This window comes from Arachis ipaensis, chromosome B3 (genome assembly GCF_059453495.1).
Source record: "Arachis ipaensis isolate K30076 ecotype BB chromosome B3, ASM5945349v1, whole genome shotgun sequence".
In the NCBI taxonomy this organism is placed as follows: domain Eukaryota; kingdom Viridiplantae; phylum Streptophyta; class Magnoliopsida; order Fabales; family Fabaceae; genus Arachis; species Arachis ipaensis.
This window is the reverse complement of record NC_142438.1, coordinates 143,828,964-143,846,173: the sequence shown is the minus strand read 5'-3', so window position 1 is coordinate 143,846,173 and position 17,210 is coordinate 143,828,964. Positions and strand designations below refer to the sequence as shown.

The 17,210-nt window shown below is 36.5% G+C and overlaps 2 protein-coding genes across 2 annotated transcripts; both read right to left on the bottom strand.

Moving 5' to 3' along the window:
• Positions 1 to 126: 126 nt before the first annotated feature.
• LOC107631572 (polygalacturonase inhibitor 2) lies at positions 127 to 1,502 on the bottom strand. Its single transcript, XM_016335062.3, has one exon. It carries the CDS (start codon positions 1,485 to 1,487, stop codon positions 366 to 368), a length of 1,122 nt encoding a protein of 373 aa, XP_016190548.1. The 5' UTR covers positions 1,488 to 1,502; the 3' UTR covers positions 127 to 365.
• Positions 1,503 to 13,846: 12,344 nt separating this feature from the next.
• Positions 13,847 to 15,178, bottom strand: LOC107631575 (polygalacturonase inhibitor 2). Its single transcript, XM_016335064.3, has one exon. It carries the CDS (start codon positions 15,150 to 15,152, stop codon positions 14,079 to 14,081), a length of 1,074 nt encoding a protein of 357 aa, XP_016190550.2. The 5' UTR covers positions 15,153 to 15,178; the 3' UTR covers positions 13,847 to 14,078.
• Between the last annotated feature and the right edge of the window lie 2,032 nt (positions 15,179 to 17,210).

The following is a 17,210-nucleotide window of genomic DNA, read 5'->3' as shown; positions in this document are numbered from 1 at the left end:
ATGAATAGAGAACAGGATAAGAAAAAGACAAGACACGTGTATTATAATATGAGAAGTGTCAAGACTTAGGAGTTAGTATTTTTATTAAATTTTGGTTAATATTTAAATATAAAAAAAATTAAATAATTTTATATTATTAAATAATTTTATATTATTAAAAATATTATTAATAATTAATTAATAGTTAAAAATTACAAAATTTGCTGTACCTATCTTATCCCTTACAACATTATTACATTATTGCAATACAGAGGGTATCTTATTCGTTGGTACATGCAACAAAAAGGAAGAGTAGTGGGACATGAATGCAGATTGCACTACTGTAGTAGATTATCCATGCCCTTGAGATAACTAATTTAGTTCATCTAGGAAGATCTGCGCCTAGTGCAGCTAGGAAGCGGGGAGCCACACAAGCACTTGTTGTGAGCATACGCAGATGCAACGATATTCGACAAGGCGCCTCCCCCTGGAATCTTACCGCACAGATTGTTGTAGCTCAGGTCCATCGAAGTCAAGTCTCTCACTGTGGTTAGTTGTTGAGGGATGTTCCCATATATTTGATTGTGACTCAGATCCAATATTTGAAGGTTATTGGAGAACTCCACCTTTCCCAGATCAAAAGCCAGCTTATTCCGCGCAAGGTTTATCGTCCACGTGTCCTTCTTGGACCCGAACAACATGGAAGCGTCACCCTCCAGCTTGTTGTTGTCCAGGTACAGATACGTCACGTTTATATTCCCCATCGACTTTGGTATCTTCCCGGAGAGCTGGTTCGAGCTTAGCCACAGGAAGGAGAAGTTTGGGAAGGAGTCGAATATGTCCGGGATCGGTCCGCTGAGGCTGTTAGACTGTAAGTCGAGGGATTGAAGGTGGGAGAGGCGAGACAAGGAGGCGGGGATCTCGCCGGAGAGATTGTTGAAGGAGAGACTTAAGTCGGTGAGGGTGGTGATTTGGGACAGGAACTCCGGGATGGTGCCGGAGAGGAGGGTGCTGGTGATCGAGAGGTCTTTGAGGTTGGTGAGGTTGAGGAGGGAGCGTGGGATTGGGCCGGTGAAGTTGGCGGGGCCCAATTGGATAGTGTTAAGGTAAGGGAGGGTGGCGATGGAGGAAGGAATGGAGAGAGGGTGACCTGGTTTCATGTCTATGTGGTCGAGGTTGAGGAAGTTGACGCGGTGGGTTTTGCCTCTGTCGCAGCTGACGCCTTTCCAGTGGCGGCAGCAGTCGGCCGTGGTCTTCCATGAGGAGAGGGCGGTTGGGTTGTTCAAGTCCTTCTTGATTTGGAGAAGCGCCTTCTGGTCTTCAGGGTGGCATTGCTGTGTGGCACAGAGTGCTATTGCCACTAGTTGGAGGAGGAAGCAGAATTGGAATATGGTTGAGGAATGCATTATTATTGTAGTTAGAGTAGTTTTGATTTTGGGTTGGGATGAAAAATGAGGGGAACGTACTGGCTTATTTATAGTTGAGGTTTGGATGGGAGATGCATGCATGCATTCATTCGTTCATTCGTTATCAGAAAACGGCTAGCTCATGGCAATTTTATTACCATGGACTGGTAATGGTATTGTCCTAGTCTCAGCAGCGACCAAAAAGTCAAACCGGGTGGCGTCCTTCACAAAAGCCATAAATGAATGCTGGTGGAAGAGTAGTGGTGGCGCCCATGCATTAAACAATTGCCCAATTATTCCATGATTATATGAACCAAGTTGCCATGTATAGTTTGCATATCAAACAAATTGGGTGTGATGTTAGGTAGACAAAAAAAAATTGCCAGAACTTGTTTTATTTAGTATTAATTAATTGTCGTAACAATTAATGAATGTTAAATAAGATAAATTATGACTGTTTTTGGCTGATTTTCTTTGGTTACCAAACATTTCCGAAACAAATTATACTGCACTTCTTGCTTCAATAAACTAAGTTAATTAAAAAGTAAGTATTGATTTACAAATGTGACAACTACTTTAATAATTGAAAGCGATAAATAGTTTTTCGATTTTGTTAGATAGATAATGACTTTTGTAAATAATGTGAATAATAAATTTTAGAATTGATCCAATAAAATCAAAAAATACTTCACCCACAAATTACCTTTTAAATCTTAACATTAGAATAATCATCTGCACACCTAATGAATTGAACATCCAATTATTATTAATTATGCACCAGTAAATCGAATAAAAAAAATAGTCATCTAATTAAAAATAATGAACATAATCATCTATATACTTATTGAATTGACTATTCGATATATCTATTGTTTATATTGTTTAATATTTTCATTTTCTACCTATACTTTTTTGAAACCCTATAATTAAAATTCGAATTTCTTTATTTTAATATTTATAAAGAAACGGTGTCTGGTTTTGACCTTAACTTTTGAAATTCAATGGTTTGGGTCTTGTGGTCCTCTTTTATACGTTCTCCACTTTCGGATCTTTTTGCTTTCAAGTTATCCCATCCACCTTTAAATCCGCCCGGAATTGATCAATTTGTCAACAATACCATATATATATTAAATAAAAAAAATATAAATAGACAATAAAAATATTAAATAATGTGAACAATGAATATATTAAATGTTCAATTTATTATGTGCGTAGATAGTTATCCTAATATTAAGATTTATGTGAGTAATTTAGAAATGTAGTATATTTTTATTTTATTGGGCCAATTTTAGAATTTATTGTTTAATTTACATTATTCAAAAAAAACATTGCCTACCTAAAAAAGTTTATTAAATAACGCTACACATCCTAACAAGTTAGGTTGATCTAGTAATTAACTCATTAATCCGCTTAAACAAATATGAAAAATTTAAATATATAGGGTTCGATCAACCCTATATATTTAACGTTTAAATTTTGATCAAAATTTATGGGCAGTTATCTTTACATAAAATTAATTGTTAATAACTATTAGATAATAATTTATTTAAATATGTCAAATTATTAATAATTTTTAACTATTAATTTTACATAAAAATAATTATATATGAATTTTTATCTTAAATTTAATATTAAATAAAAATTTTTTATTTCTTAATTAAAATTCTAATAATTTTAAGTAGCCAAAACATCACAAATAATACATGTTTAATAACACTTTCACTTACAAAGGAGTCCGAATCACTCTCTTCATTTAATTGACATAATTAATTTTTTCTATAATTATATTATTTTATTATTTAATTACACCAAAAATTAATTTTAAATTTATTGTGAATAAAATTCTAAAAAAACTCTCCCTTATTATTATATCTATAATAATTATACAATCTTTCTTTTAAACAAAAATATTAAATTTTTATATTATTAAGTCTAAAAAATATTTCAAATCACCACAATATATTTTATAAAATAAAAATTCAAATATCTTAAATTTGATCCGTCTTTATATATTAAAATTTGAAATATTTAAAATTGTTGATTTATGACATATAAAATAAAAGAATAACGGATAAATAATAAAAATAATAAATTAGCATCAATTTTTTTATTATGAATATTATGAGTTTGAAACTATAAATGTTAGATGTATAATATTCCTGTATGGATACTGATGCTGAGCTATACGTCGGTTTCCTATCAATCGAGCTGAGCTCGGCAACCCAAGCTGGCTGAATTGTATCCTCAAGAATCTGAACCCGAGCGTGGTACCTGCAAAAAGGACTCCGACGCCTAAGTCAGTAAAATAAAAGATTAAATAAAAGAGGTGGATGAGAGTAGGGGTGATCTCAGTGAGTATGCTGGGTTTTTTCTCTTTCTCGTGTGTGTTGCTTAATCCCTCGGCCTGGCTTTATAACGTAATCTGTTCACTTAGTGGTCCATTAGCCTCCGTGATTCTTGTTTGTTGTAGTCCGAGATTGAGTGGGACGTTTTAATCCGAGATCCGCGGGACGTGATTCGTTTGATTTGAGCCGTTGAGCCGAGGTATCTGTTCGGTTTTATCCGATTTTGTGAAGGTTCAGTACACAGCCCCCAAGCTTGACTTGGTGTATTTGCAGCAAGTTGAGCTTATTGTTGGATTTTATACCTCGGCGTAGTGAGATATTTTAGAGCTCATAAGCTCAACGCGCGTGTCAAGCTTGGGTTTTCAGGAAATTTTTTTTTAGTTTAAAAGATGAGAAACTGAAAGTAAGAATTGAAAATTGATTTGAATTTAAGGTGATCTTTTACCTCGTAAACCGGGATGTAATAAATTTTCTGCTTTTACTATATTGGAATCGAACCGTTTTACATTTGGGCGCGTGATTGTTGTTGTTTCCACTTCCCACTAAGATAGTGGGCTTGCAATAATTAAACATGTATGCTTAACGGAACATATTTTCAGTTTGCAAAAAAGTGTTATTAGTTCTCAGGAGTCATGTCTTCCAGAGGTTAGTTTCCTGTCTCTTAGTTTCTTCTATTCTGTTTTATTTCTTCCCTTCTTACTGATCTTCAAAAAGAAAGATGGTTAGAGAAAAAGAGAAAGAGAAGATTAAGGTAGTCGAAGTAAATAAAGATAACCCTTATCATTGGGTTTACGATGATGTGAAGACTCGTGCCTCTTCATTTTGCGATCCTGAGTCTTCTCTGGGTATTGAAGGGTTTGTTAGGGCTGGGTCGAATATCCGTGTTGAGTTGCTCCCCTGTTCTAGTGAGGCGGGGGGGACTGGAGCTACTTCTATATGTATGTCCCCTGTTTGACTGAGTTGCATGTACGTTTACCCTTCTCGGATTTTGAGTGTAGGATTTTGACCCAGTTGAACTGTGCCCCATCACAGTTGCATCCCAACTCGTGGGCCTTCTTGCGTGTCTTCGAGGTTCTGATGGGTTTTCTTGGCTTTCCCCCTTCGTTAAATGTTTTCTTTTCTCTGTTTCAGTCTAAAGGGGTTCATAAAGGGTTATGGGTCTGTTTGAGTAGTTTTCCTGGTCGCTCCCTATTTTTGCTGTATAAGTCTTCTTTTAAAAATTTCAAGTCAATGTTTGTCAAAGTTCGGTCGTTGGAGTCTGTATATCCGTTTTATTTGGATGATGAGATGATAGAGAAGTTTCTTTTGTTTTGGTGTTCGGAGCCTTTACAAATTCTAGAAGCTGATGAGAGGAGTGAGGAAGAGGATTGTCTGCTAGAGTATCTTATTGAGAATTTTGCTGAGGGAGAATGTTTGTGTATTCCCGACCTATTAAAATTTGAGGCGGAAAATGACGTGAATGAGCTGGAATTGTATATAGGTAATTGGACCTTTTGTGTTTTTGTTTTCTTTGGCTTCGTATTTGCTAACCTCGGATTTCTTTGTGTTTGATGTTGCAGGTAGTAAGTTGCTAAATCTGAATTCGGCTAAGTTCCAAGCTTATTTGAAGAAGAAAAGTGAAAAAGGTGGTAGCGTTTCTGGTCTTGTGAAAGATACGGAGGGTGATGCTGCCTTTTCTGCTACCCAGGCTCCCCCTTTCCCAAAAAGGAGGAGGACTGAATCTGAGAAGTCATTGGAGGTGATTTTCGAGGGTGATCAGAATCCTGCTACGAGGTCTGTATTTGAGCGACAGTGTCGCTTGCATGGTTTTTTGCCTGGTGCCAATTCGCATTCGCTGTGGAGCGACCAATTCCCCCTTGCAGAGCTTGCAGATCGTGTTTCTCAGTATCCTGGGGACATGGCTCTCACTCGTCGGGTAGGGCTTGAGGGGATGGGAAAATTTATTCAGGTATCCTTTCTGCCGACGTTCCTTTCATTCTTGTTTAGTTTGTATTGTTATATTAAGATATGTGTTTATGCAGATTGTTGCTTCTTGGTTACTATGCGTTGGTCGCACGACCGAGCTGTTGAGTTCTGAGCAACAGGTTGTGGTCGAGAAAGATGCGTCTTTTGAACGTCTGTTGAAGGAAAAGGAAAAGGTTGTTGTCGATGTGACCGCTAAGATGAAAGAGAAAGAAGATGAAATGGTGGATCTGAAAGAGTAGATCAGATTGCTGAAGAAAGAAAAGGAAGACGAAGTGGGGCGTCTTCAGGAGCAAATTAGACTGCTCCAGGCTGATTTCAAGGAAAATGATAAAGTTAAAGGTGAAATGACTGCTCGTCTGAATGAGCTTGAGGAGGAAAAGATGGACATGTTCATTGCTGGGTTTGACCGTGCTGTCAGCCAGATTTCATTGTTCTCCCCGGAATTTGATGTCGGGAAGCTTAATGTGGTGAAAATTGTTGTTGACGGTCACCTTGCTGACGATGAAGGTGTCGAAGATCAGGCTGAAAGCATTCCTCCTCCTTGAAAAAGGATTTTTATGTTATTTTGTAATTCTCCGCTTTAATCGGAGTGTTTTGAACTTTATTTCTGACTTGTTGTCGGCTTTTGACTTTCACTTGTGGATATTTGTGCTAGCCTTCGTATGCTAGTTGTTTTGTTAATAGATATTCCCTGCTTGTTTAATTGTCGTTTCCGACTTCATAGGGTCGGTCTGTTATTTGTTGTTATCAATTTGCAAGGCTTGTTTGATTTATACACGTTTAGCATTGTTTTTAGAGATATGTATGGATAGGTTGATAGTGATATTTATTGAACTGTTTGACATATGATATGGTCGGCCTTGTTAAAACTTGTCCGAGTAAAACCCTCCTTAGGGAAAAACCTCGTGATCAGGAAAAAGAGTACATGGCCAGCTCATATTTTCATTGAAAAAATTCAACTGTAGTACATTTTTAGTGATGAAATGTTCCAAGTGTTGGGGAGGGGCACTCCTTCTAGTGTTTCCAGGCAGTATGCTCCTTTTCCGATGACTTTGGAAATGCGAAAAGGACCTTCCCAATTGGCGGCCAACTTCTCCTGTCCGGGTGGTTTTTGGACTTCTTCCATTTGTCGCAGGACCAAGTCTCCTTCTTGTAGTATTCTCGGTCTTACTCTTTTATTATATTGTTTCCTTATCGTTGCTTGCATTGCCTGCTGTCTTAGTTCGGCAAGGCTTCGTTCTTCATCAATTAGGTCGAGCTCGGTTGTTCTATCCTCCGAGTTGTCTTTTTCGTTGAAGTATTCGGTTCTGCTGGATCCTTGGCTTATTTCGACTGGTATCATACATTCTGCGTCGTATACTAGTCGGAATGGGCTTTCATTTATTGTTGTGTGAGGTGTTGTGTTATAGCTCCATAGTACCTCTGGTATGAGCTCAGCCCATCGTCCTTTGGCATCTGTTAATTTCTTTTTTAATGCCTGCAAGATGACTTTGTTAGCTGCCTCTGCAAGCCCGTTTGTTTGTGGGTGCTCGACAGAGAAAAAATGGTGTTTGATATGCAGGTCTGTGAGATATGATACAATTTTTTTATCCGTAAATTGCCTACCATTATCAGATAAAATTTCTCTAGGTAAACTAAATCTACATATGATTGACTTCCAAATAAAATTTTGTACCTTTTCGGCTGTGATTTTTGCGAGAGGTTGTGCTTCCACCCATTTTGTGAAATAATCAATAGCTACGAGTAGGAATTTTACCTGTCCTGTAGAGATTGGTAATGGTCCGAGTATATCCATTCCCCATTTGTGAAAAGGCCAGCTGATAGTCGATGTGTGTAAGAGTTCGGCTGGGTTGTGGATAAGCGGTGCACATTTTTGGCATGCGTCACAGCTTTGTACCTTATCTCTGCAATCTTTTCTCATCGCCGGCCAGTAATAGCCAGCTCGTAATATTCTCGTAACTAGGCTTCTACTTCCGGTGTGGTTTCCACAGATTCCGTCATGTAACTCATTCATGGTGGTTTCTGCTTCTGCTGGCCCAAGACATTTCAAAAGAGGTCGGGAGATTACTCGTTTGTATAGTTCGGCTCCCAATAGAGTATACTGGTTTGCCTTGTATCTGAACGCCCTTGGTTTTTCGCCTTCTGGTATCTCTCTGCTTCTTAAGTATGCGATGAATATTTTTCTCCAATCTTCTTCTTCCCGTGAGATACTAAAAACAGATTTTGTATCTAAACTTGGTTCTGTTAGTGTAATATGGCGGAGCTTATCCGTTTGTTCGGTTACCCTATGTGTGGCTAATTTTGATAAAATGTCGGCTTTGTGATTTTGATCTCTAGGTATGTGTAATATTTCAAAATTTTGAAAAGATTTTATTAGGGCTTTGACCGAATTCAAATATTTTTCTAAGAGTGTATCTCGTACCTGAAATTGGCCGTTTACCTGTTGTACCACAAGTAGTGAGTCACAGTGTACGGTTAGGTTAGAGATCCCTACTTCCTTGGCCAGTCGTAAGCCCGCCAATAAAGCCTCGTATTCGGCTTGGTTGTTTGTCGCCTGAAAGAGGAATTTGATCGACTGCTCGGCCTGGACCCCTTCATCATCCTTTAGGAGGATTCCTGCCCCACATCCGTTTTCGTTTGATGCTCCGTCCACATATAATTCCCATACTTTGGGATGCTCTTCTTTGTTTGTGAATTCTGTTACGAAGTTGGCTAATGCTTGAGCTTTGGGTGATCCTCTTGACTGATATGATATGTCGAATTCAGAGAGCTCAATCGCCCATTTTGTCATCTGCCCTGCTAAGTCCGGTTTTGATAATATTTGTCGTAGGGGATGACCCGTGTGTACAATGATCGGATGTGTCTGGAAGAAATGCCTCAAGCGCCGCGCAGTGACTACTAAGCCGAATGCCATTTTTTCTATTGTTGGATATCTGAGCTCGGCGTCTTGCAGGACTTTGCTTACAAAATATACTGGATGCTGCTCTTTCCCTGTTTTTGTTACCAAGACAAAACCAATAGTGTTAGTGGAAATTGAAAGGAACAAATACAATGGTTTACCTTGCTTTGGCCTCTTCAATATAGGTGGTGATCCTAGTATCTGTTTGAATTCCGCAAATACCTTTTCGTATTCTTCTGTCCAGGTGAACTTATTTGATTTTCTCATGGTTTTGAAAAAATGGTAGGACTTTGTTGCTACAGCTGGCAAGAATCTTGATAAGGCTGCTAGGCAACCTGTGAGTCGCTGTACTTCTTTAACTGTCTTTGGTGACTGCATTTTTAAGACTGCCTGACATTTGTCCGGATTTGCCTCTATGCCTCGGTTTGTCAGCAGAAATCCGAGGAATTTCCCTTTCTGTACGCCGAATGCACACTTTTCTGGATTTAGTCTCATGTTGTGAGCCCGAATTTGTTGGAAAATTTCCTGTAAATCGGCTTCGTGTTGTTTCTCAGTGCTGGATTTGACGACCATGTCGTCGACGTATATCTCGATATTTCTTCCGATCTGATCTTTGACTATTTTGTCCATCATTCTCTGGTACGTTGCTCCCGCATTTTTCAGGCCGAAAGGCATTACCTTGTAGCAGAAGTTTCCTTGGTCGGTTACGAATGCCGTTTTATCCTCGTCGTTTGGGTGCATTTGTATCTGATTATATCCGGAGTAGGCATCCATGAAACTTAGCACTTCGTATCCCGAGGTACTGTCCACTAGTCTGTCGATGTTTGGCAATAGGTAGGAGTCCTTTGGGCAGGCCTTGTTGAGATCTATGAAGTCGACGCACATCCTTCATTTTCCAGAGCTTTTCTTGACCATTACCACGTTTGCCAGCCATGAGGCGAATTGAATCTCTCGGATGAACCCTGCGTCAATTAGTTTCTGCGTTTCTTCTGCTGCCGCCATTCTCTTTTCGGTGCCTAGGTTTCGTTTTTTTTTGTCTTATATGTCGGACGTTGGGATTGACTGCTAATTTATGGCTTATGAAGTTTGGGTCAATTCCGGGCATATCACCAGGAGTCCAGGCAAAGAGGTCGGCGTTTGCTTTTAGAACATCTTCCAAATGCTGTTGCCTTTCTATAGAAAAAGCGGAACCATGTTAGTGTATTGATTTTTATCCCTTAGTATTACCTTTTGCATTTCGTCTGTTGGGGAGGGATGGCTGTTGTCGTTCCTGGGATCCATCTCGGCGAGGCTTGGAATGCTTTCCGAGTTGTATACGGAGTTGATCCTCGGTATTTCCCTTGTGTGATTTTCTTTAAACTTGCATTGTAACATTGTCTTGCCTCTTTGTGATCTGAGTGAACTGTCGCTATTGTGTTGTCCTGCAAGGAAAATTTGACACAAAGGTGTATGGTGGAGACTATGGCTCCGAAAGAGTTAAGGGAGGGACGTCCCAAGATAATGTTGTATGGGCTAACACAATCTACTACTAAGAACTGAATGTCTAATGTTTTGGAATTCGGTGGTTCTCCCAATGTTGTTCTTAACCATACATATCCCGCTATAGGGACTCTTTCGCCCGAGAATCCTGCCAGTTCCCCTCCCGATGGTTGTAAGGCCTTATCGCTCAGCTGCATCTTCTTGAATGTTGAATAGAATAAAATGTCGGCACTGCTCCCTGGGTCTAGTAAGACCTTTTTCACCGTTAATTCTCCCATGTGTACCGAAATTACCACCGGGTTGTCTAAGTTCGGTGCTTGCGATTTGTAGTCATCTTTGCTGAAGCTGATGTGGGCGGTGGAAGTCGGGGTGGGTAAGCTTTGGTGAGATCTTTCCATCGTCATCATCGTCCGATAACTTCGTTTCCTGGCTATGCTGGTCATTCCTCCTCCGGCGAAACCCCCCCCCCCCGAAATGTAGTTTATGACTCCTTTGGAAGCGGGAGTTTCTATTGGATTACGCCAAGTTCCTCTTTCTCTGTGCTCAGATGTGAACCTCGGTTTGTGCAGGTCCTCGCTTGATTCTTTGCGACTCCTAGAGCTAACGTACTTGTCCAAGAGTCCTTGTCTTGATAATCTCTCCAAGAGGTCTTTTGCCGCCATACATTCGTCAGTTGTATGGCCGAACTTTTGATGGAATGCGCAATGTTTGCTTTTGTCCACGTACTTCTGATCTTGGTACGTTCCTGCCTTGACTGGTGGCCTTATGACTTTGTTGTGCAGTATCTCTTTAATGATGTCTTCTCTCCTGGTGTTAAACTTGGAATAAGAATCGAATTTTGGTGTTAGTTTAAAAGTCTTCTTAGGGTCCTTATGGTGGGACCTGTTCAGCATGTCGTCCTCTTTCTAAGATGGTGGTCTTTCACTTCTTCTGGTTTCCCGCAGCTCTTCTATCTCAATTTGTCCTGTGGCCTTTTCCCTGAATTCCTCCAATGTTTTCGGCTTTGCTACAGCTATGGCTTCTTGGAATTTTTCGGGTCAAAGGCCGCTTTTGATTGCATGTAGCTGTACTTCCGAGTTTAGATCGGGAATCTTCATAGCTGCTGTGGTGAAACGCATCATGTAATCCTTCAGACTCTCATGCTGCCCTTGCTTGATTGTGCTGAGGTAGTCGGAATCCCTTACATAAATTTTAGATGCTGCAAAATGATTAATAAACATCTTGGCGAACTCGTCAAAGCTAGTTATAGACCCTGCAGGCAAATTGAAAAACCATAGTAAGGCGGCTCCATCTAGAAATGTAGGGAAAGATCGGCATAAAATAGGGTCAGAGTCACTATTCAAGAACATCATGGATTCGAATTTCGTGACATGCACTTTAGGGTCCCCGACGCCCTTGTATGGTGTTAGGGTCATTGGGAGCGTAAAGTTCATGGGCATTTTGAAATTCATTATTTCTTCAGAGAACGGGTTGGCTCGTCGTCTCTCGATTTTCAGCGTAGTTTCCCCCGTCTTAGCGTTTGACTCAGATTGATGCTCTTCGTGCTGGTCAGCGTTTGTCCTTTTGCTGTCGACCTTCCGATCTCCGTTGTTTTGCATTGCTGCCAATATTTCGGCCATTCGCTGATTCTCTGCTAGGAGTGCGGCATTTGCGGCCGTGAGATCGGCATTAGTTCGGGGGGGTTGTTGAGTTTCCGAGTAATCGGTCATAATGTCCTTCCTGCAAAGAAGAATGAAAACAAAGGTAGATGCAGATAAATTATGAGAATTAAAATGATCGTGGGCGAAATTAGACTATCGGGCCCCACGGTGGGCGCCAAATATTCCTGTATGGATACTGATACCGAGCTATACGTCGGTTTTCTATCAATCGAGCTAAGCTCGGCAACCCAAGCTGGTTGAATTGTATCTTCAAGAATCTGAACCCGAGCGTGGTACCTGCAAAAAGGACTCCGATACCCAAATCAGTAAAATAAAAGATTAAATAAAAGAGGTGGATGAGAGTAGGGGTGATCTCAGTGAGTATGCTGGGTTTTTTCTCTTTCTCGTGTGTGTTGCTTAATTCCTCGGCCTGGTTTTATAACGTAGTCTGTTCACTTAGTGGTTCGTTAGCCTCCGTGATTCTTATTTGTTGTAGTCCGAGATTGAGTGGGACGTTTTAATCCGAGATCCGCGGGACGTGATTCGTTTGATTTGAGCCGTTGAGGCGAAGTATTTGTTCGGTTTTATCCGATTTTGTGGAGGTTCAGTACATATAAAATTATGAAAGTTAAATTAGAGAATTTTAATAATTATTATACAATTCATATTTTTATTTATAGACTATTATAAAATAAAAATAAAATATAAAAAATATAAAACAAATTTTACCAATTATTTTTATCTTATCATATTAGTTCTAATAAGATATATAGAACAATTAAAAAATAATGGATTAATAATTAGATCTAATACTAGATGTGTTGCATGGAATTGAGAATTATTATATGTAATATATACAAATATGAATGTTATATATGTAATTATAGATGTTAATTTAATAATATTTTTAACAACTTCCACTATGTAATTATTCTTTACATAGATTGTTATAAATAAAAATAGAAAAGGAAATATAGAAGAAAAGTATGAAATAAATCTTAAAAAAACATTGAAGAAGAAGTAAATAGAAAAAAAGAAAAGAAAAAAAAAAGCAAAGGATATGAAAAAATAATACATCAAAGATTGAACACTTACGAAATTGAAACGAATGATGAATATTTTCTATTAATTATTAGGCGAATTGTGTTTTGGTGCTTGAAGCTTATTGGCAAATTAGACCTTATATAATATAATGAAAGATAATAGAAGAGGAATATTGATGAAACCAATGAAAGAAAATAGAACAGAAATAGCCTGATATTTTAGACATATGATATTATTATATAATATTAAAATCGGTACATAATTTTAGCTTATTATTTTATTACTATTAATGCACATAAAAAACATTATGATAAATTTTACTTGATAAATCGATAGAAAGATATATTATGTTTATTATTTATTATTATAAAAAATTAAATTGATATTTTTTTTTAAAATTAATTAGTTTGAAATTAAAATTTTCAACGATTTAATTGTTACTTTACTTTTTAAAAAAAATTGCTTTTATTTTATCCAAGTAATATGTTACTTTAAGAAAAAATAAAATATTAAAAAAATAATGAATTGTCTGCTAAAAGAATACTTAATATGTTTTTTATTTAAATACAAAATTATTTTTAATAAAAATACTTTTTAAATATGGTTTAACAATATTCACATTTTGTGTCTAGAACAAAGATGTTTCCCTTTTGTCATCAAATAGTTACTTCATTTCTTTATATAATAATATATAATCAATTAACTTATGTGTATACTTAAATTTAAAATAAATAAAGCACAAGGTTATTGTAAACCGATAGATAACTAGCTCATTTTTCATTTAAAAAAATTAGTGATCAATATTTTCTTATATTTATTTTATTTGTATTAAATTAATATATACTAGTCAATTTTTTATTTTTTTACTAATTAAAGAATTAGCTTCTAACATTCTTTGTTAATTTTAATTTTAGCTTAGGATCTGCAAGCTTCTAGTTCTAATTAGGAATGTTATCACCATCATGATGACGCTAATTAATTAAAGTATAAAAAGTACTGTAATATAATTTGGAAATCAAAGATGAATACAAATGTTTATCAAAAATCATTAAAAAAAAAAAAAGATGAACACAGATTACAAGGATAAGATAAGAAAAAGACGCAATTTTTCTAGCTTTTATTACATCGGAAATGAAAGTCAGAATCCTTTTGACTTCATTATAACATTAATTATTTATTGCATGCAAAATGTAATAATAAAAAACAAATCCTTCTGTCTAATGCTAATGCTTCCTTGCAAATTAAAGAAGGAATGGATACCACATAAGATTATTAGTATTAAATTATGCAGTCCCGTCCAGTTGATGCTGCATCGATCGATCTAAAATGATCGGCGCCTACTGCAGCTTGGAAGCGGAGAGCCACAGAGGCATTTGTTATGAGCAAACGCAGATGCAGTGGCGATACTGGACAATCCGGTTGGAATTTTACCGCACAGATTATTGTAGCTCAGGTCCACCGAAACCAAGTCTCTCACCGCCGTTAGTACCTCCGGGATGTTCCCGTAGATTTCATTGTGACTCAGATTCAATATTTGAAGCTCATACGAGAACTCCACTTTTCCCAGATCAAAGGCCAGCTTCTTATTATTCGCAAGGTTTATCGTCCACGTGTCCTTCTTGGACCCAAAGAGCATGGAAGCGTCACCCTCCAGCTTGTTGTTGTCCAGGTACAAATACGTCACGTTTATATTCCCCATCGACTTTGGTATCTTCCCGGAGAGTTGGTTCGAGCTGAGATACAAGAACGTGAAGTTTGGGAAGGAGTCGAATATGTCCGGGATCGGTCCGCTGAGGCTGTTAGACTGTAAGTCGAGGGATTGGAGGTGGGAGAGGCGAGACAAGGAGGCGGGGATCTCGCCGGAGAGATTGTTGAAGGAGAGACTTAAGTCGGTGAGGGTGGTGATTTGGGACAGGAACTCCGGGATGGTGCCGGAGAGGAGGGTGCTGGTGACCTGGAGGGTGTGAAGGCTTTTGAGGTTGACGATGGAGCTTGGAATGGGGCCGGTGAAGTTGCCGGGGCCGAATCCGAGAATGGTAAGGTAAGGGAGGGCGGAGACAGAAGCTGGCATGGGAAGAGGGTGAGGGTTCATGTCTATGTTTTCGAGGCTGAGAGAGTTGACACGGTGGGTTTTGCCTCTGTCGCAGCTCACCAATTTCCAGTGGCGGCAGCAGTCGGTGGTGGTCTGCCATGAGGAGAGGGCGGCTGGGTTGTTCAAGTCCTTCTTGATTTGGAGAAGCGCCTTCTGGTCTTCAGGGTGGCATCGCTGTGTTGTTGAAGCAGAGAGTGCTGTTAGCACTAGTTGGAGGAGGAAGCAGATCTGGAATATGGTTGAGGAATGCATCATTATTATGATTGATTCGAGTTTATTGTATTTGATGAGAAATGAAGGCATTATGCTCCTCTATAAATAGTTTCTTAACTTTGTTATTATATTGGAGATGCATTGCATGCATTCGTTTTCGTTATGGATATACCACATGTCTTTTGACCCAAATAATCGACAAAACGGTCAAATCGTGTTTGCGCTTCACAAAAGCCATCAAAGAAACTAGCTATCTAGTGGGAGCGCAGTGGTGACCTGCCATAACTTATTGCTATATGCAACCCATCAAACGAAAATGGAATAAATTGTCAAATTAATCCTTTAAAAATTGTTCATTTTTTAAATTGATTTTTGAAAATTTTTTTTAATTAAATTTATTTTTTAAAGATTTTAATTTAGTTATGTTTGTTCTTTTATTATTTTATTTATAGATAATGTCAAAATTTACTAATATAACACGTTAAATGATATTTCAATACACATTTAACAATCTTAATTGACTATTAACATGATTGATTTATAATACTAAATTAAATCAATCTCAAATTGAAGAAATTAATACTTCAAGTTCTTCTCTCAATTAGATTTTAATTTAATCTAATTTTATAAATTTATTTTATTAATAATTAATTAAGACTTCTAAATGTATTATAGAGATTTAGAGTGTTACTTAACGTGTTATGTTAATAAATTTTGATACTATTAACAAATAAAATAACAAAAGACCTAACATAATTAATTTAAAAATTTTAAAAGACAAATTTATTTAAAAATTAATTATATATATATATATATATATATAATGTTGCTATGTATGTAAATCTTTTTTATTGTTGGATATTCCAGTCCAAAAAGCTTGATGACCATTTCTATATCTGCTAAGAATCGTCCGACAGCTGTGTCCACATTATGCATATGGTTTGTTGTTCTCACCAATAATTGGCAATTGCGGCAACTAGATTATAACCTTTTTTTTTTCATTATTTAAAAAAAAAATTACTATTGTAAAGATTTTATAAAAAAAATATAGGTAAATAATGAAAATATTAAATAATATAAACAATAAATATATTATATGTTTATTTTATTAAGTATGTAGATAATTATTCTAATATTAAAATTAAGATATATAATTTAAAAGTATAATATATTTTGATTTAATTAGTAATTATTTATATTTAAAAAAAATTATTAATTACCTAACATAACCCGTATAAAATAGTAAAATACATATTAAATATGTTGTAACTTGTAAGAAGGTCATGCAACTAATCATTTTTGATCTCCACTTTCAAGCCTTTTATTTGCGTTCGAGTTTGAACTGATGACATCTACTATTTTCAAGTGGTCATAAATGATGTCATCCTTGGTCCTAAATGATGTCATCCTTTTTCCATATATAGTAATGTTTTAAGGGTGCCAGCAATTTGTGTCGGCTAGAAACAACTTACATTATTGATTATCCAGATTTACTAATTCATTCATATGTGTATACCTAATAAATCTAAAATAAAAGAACTCTAGGTTATAATAAGCTAACTCAATTAATTAATACATTAATTTTCCTTTTTTATTATCTTAAATTTAGAAAATAATAATATTATTTTTTATGATAACAAACATATTCGATTGGATTTGAAAACTCAAAAGATTGTTTAATGAATCTATATTGTTTAATTAAATGTGATGGTATAATAGCAAAAATTTAACTCATTATTTAATGATATGAATGCAGATAAGCTTTTAGATGGATTAACAACTTGGACCAAACTACCTACCTTCTAAATAAGTCTCATGATGGTCATTCTTTGCTGATATATGAAGCTTATATATGCACACTTTTGGGTAAAAATAAATGAGCTCAAATATATATATAGACGGATGTATATACTTAGTGTGGGGCAATCGCCCCCACTACGATTCCAAATTCTTTTGAGTAGTATATGATAATAATATTTATTTGTTCCCACTAAATTATTAAATTTGATCTTATAATAATTTTTTACTTAATTTTTGATATTTTATATTAAATTTCATTAGAATGATCAATTCTCAAATATACTATTAGAGGCTAAATTTTCAAAAAATTTAACACCAATATAACAATATTACATAAAAATTATGCTT

Excerpts from the sequence above, each read along its gene's own strand:
- LOC107631572 (XM_016335062.3), bottom strand. The coding sequence starts at position 1,487 with ATGCATGCATCTCCCATCCAAACCTCAACTATAAATAAGCCAGTACGT.
- LOC107631575 (XM_016335064.3), bottom strand. The coding sequence starts at position 15,152 with ATGCCTTCATTTCTCATCAAATACAATAAACTCGAATCAATCATAATA.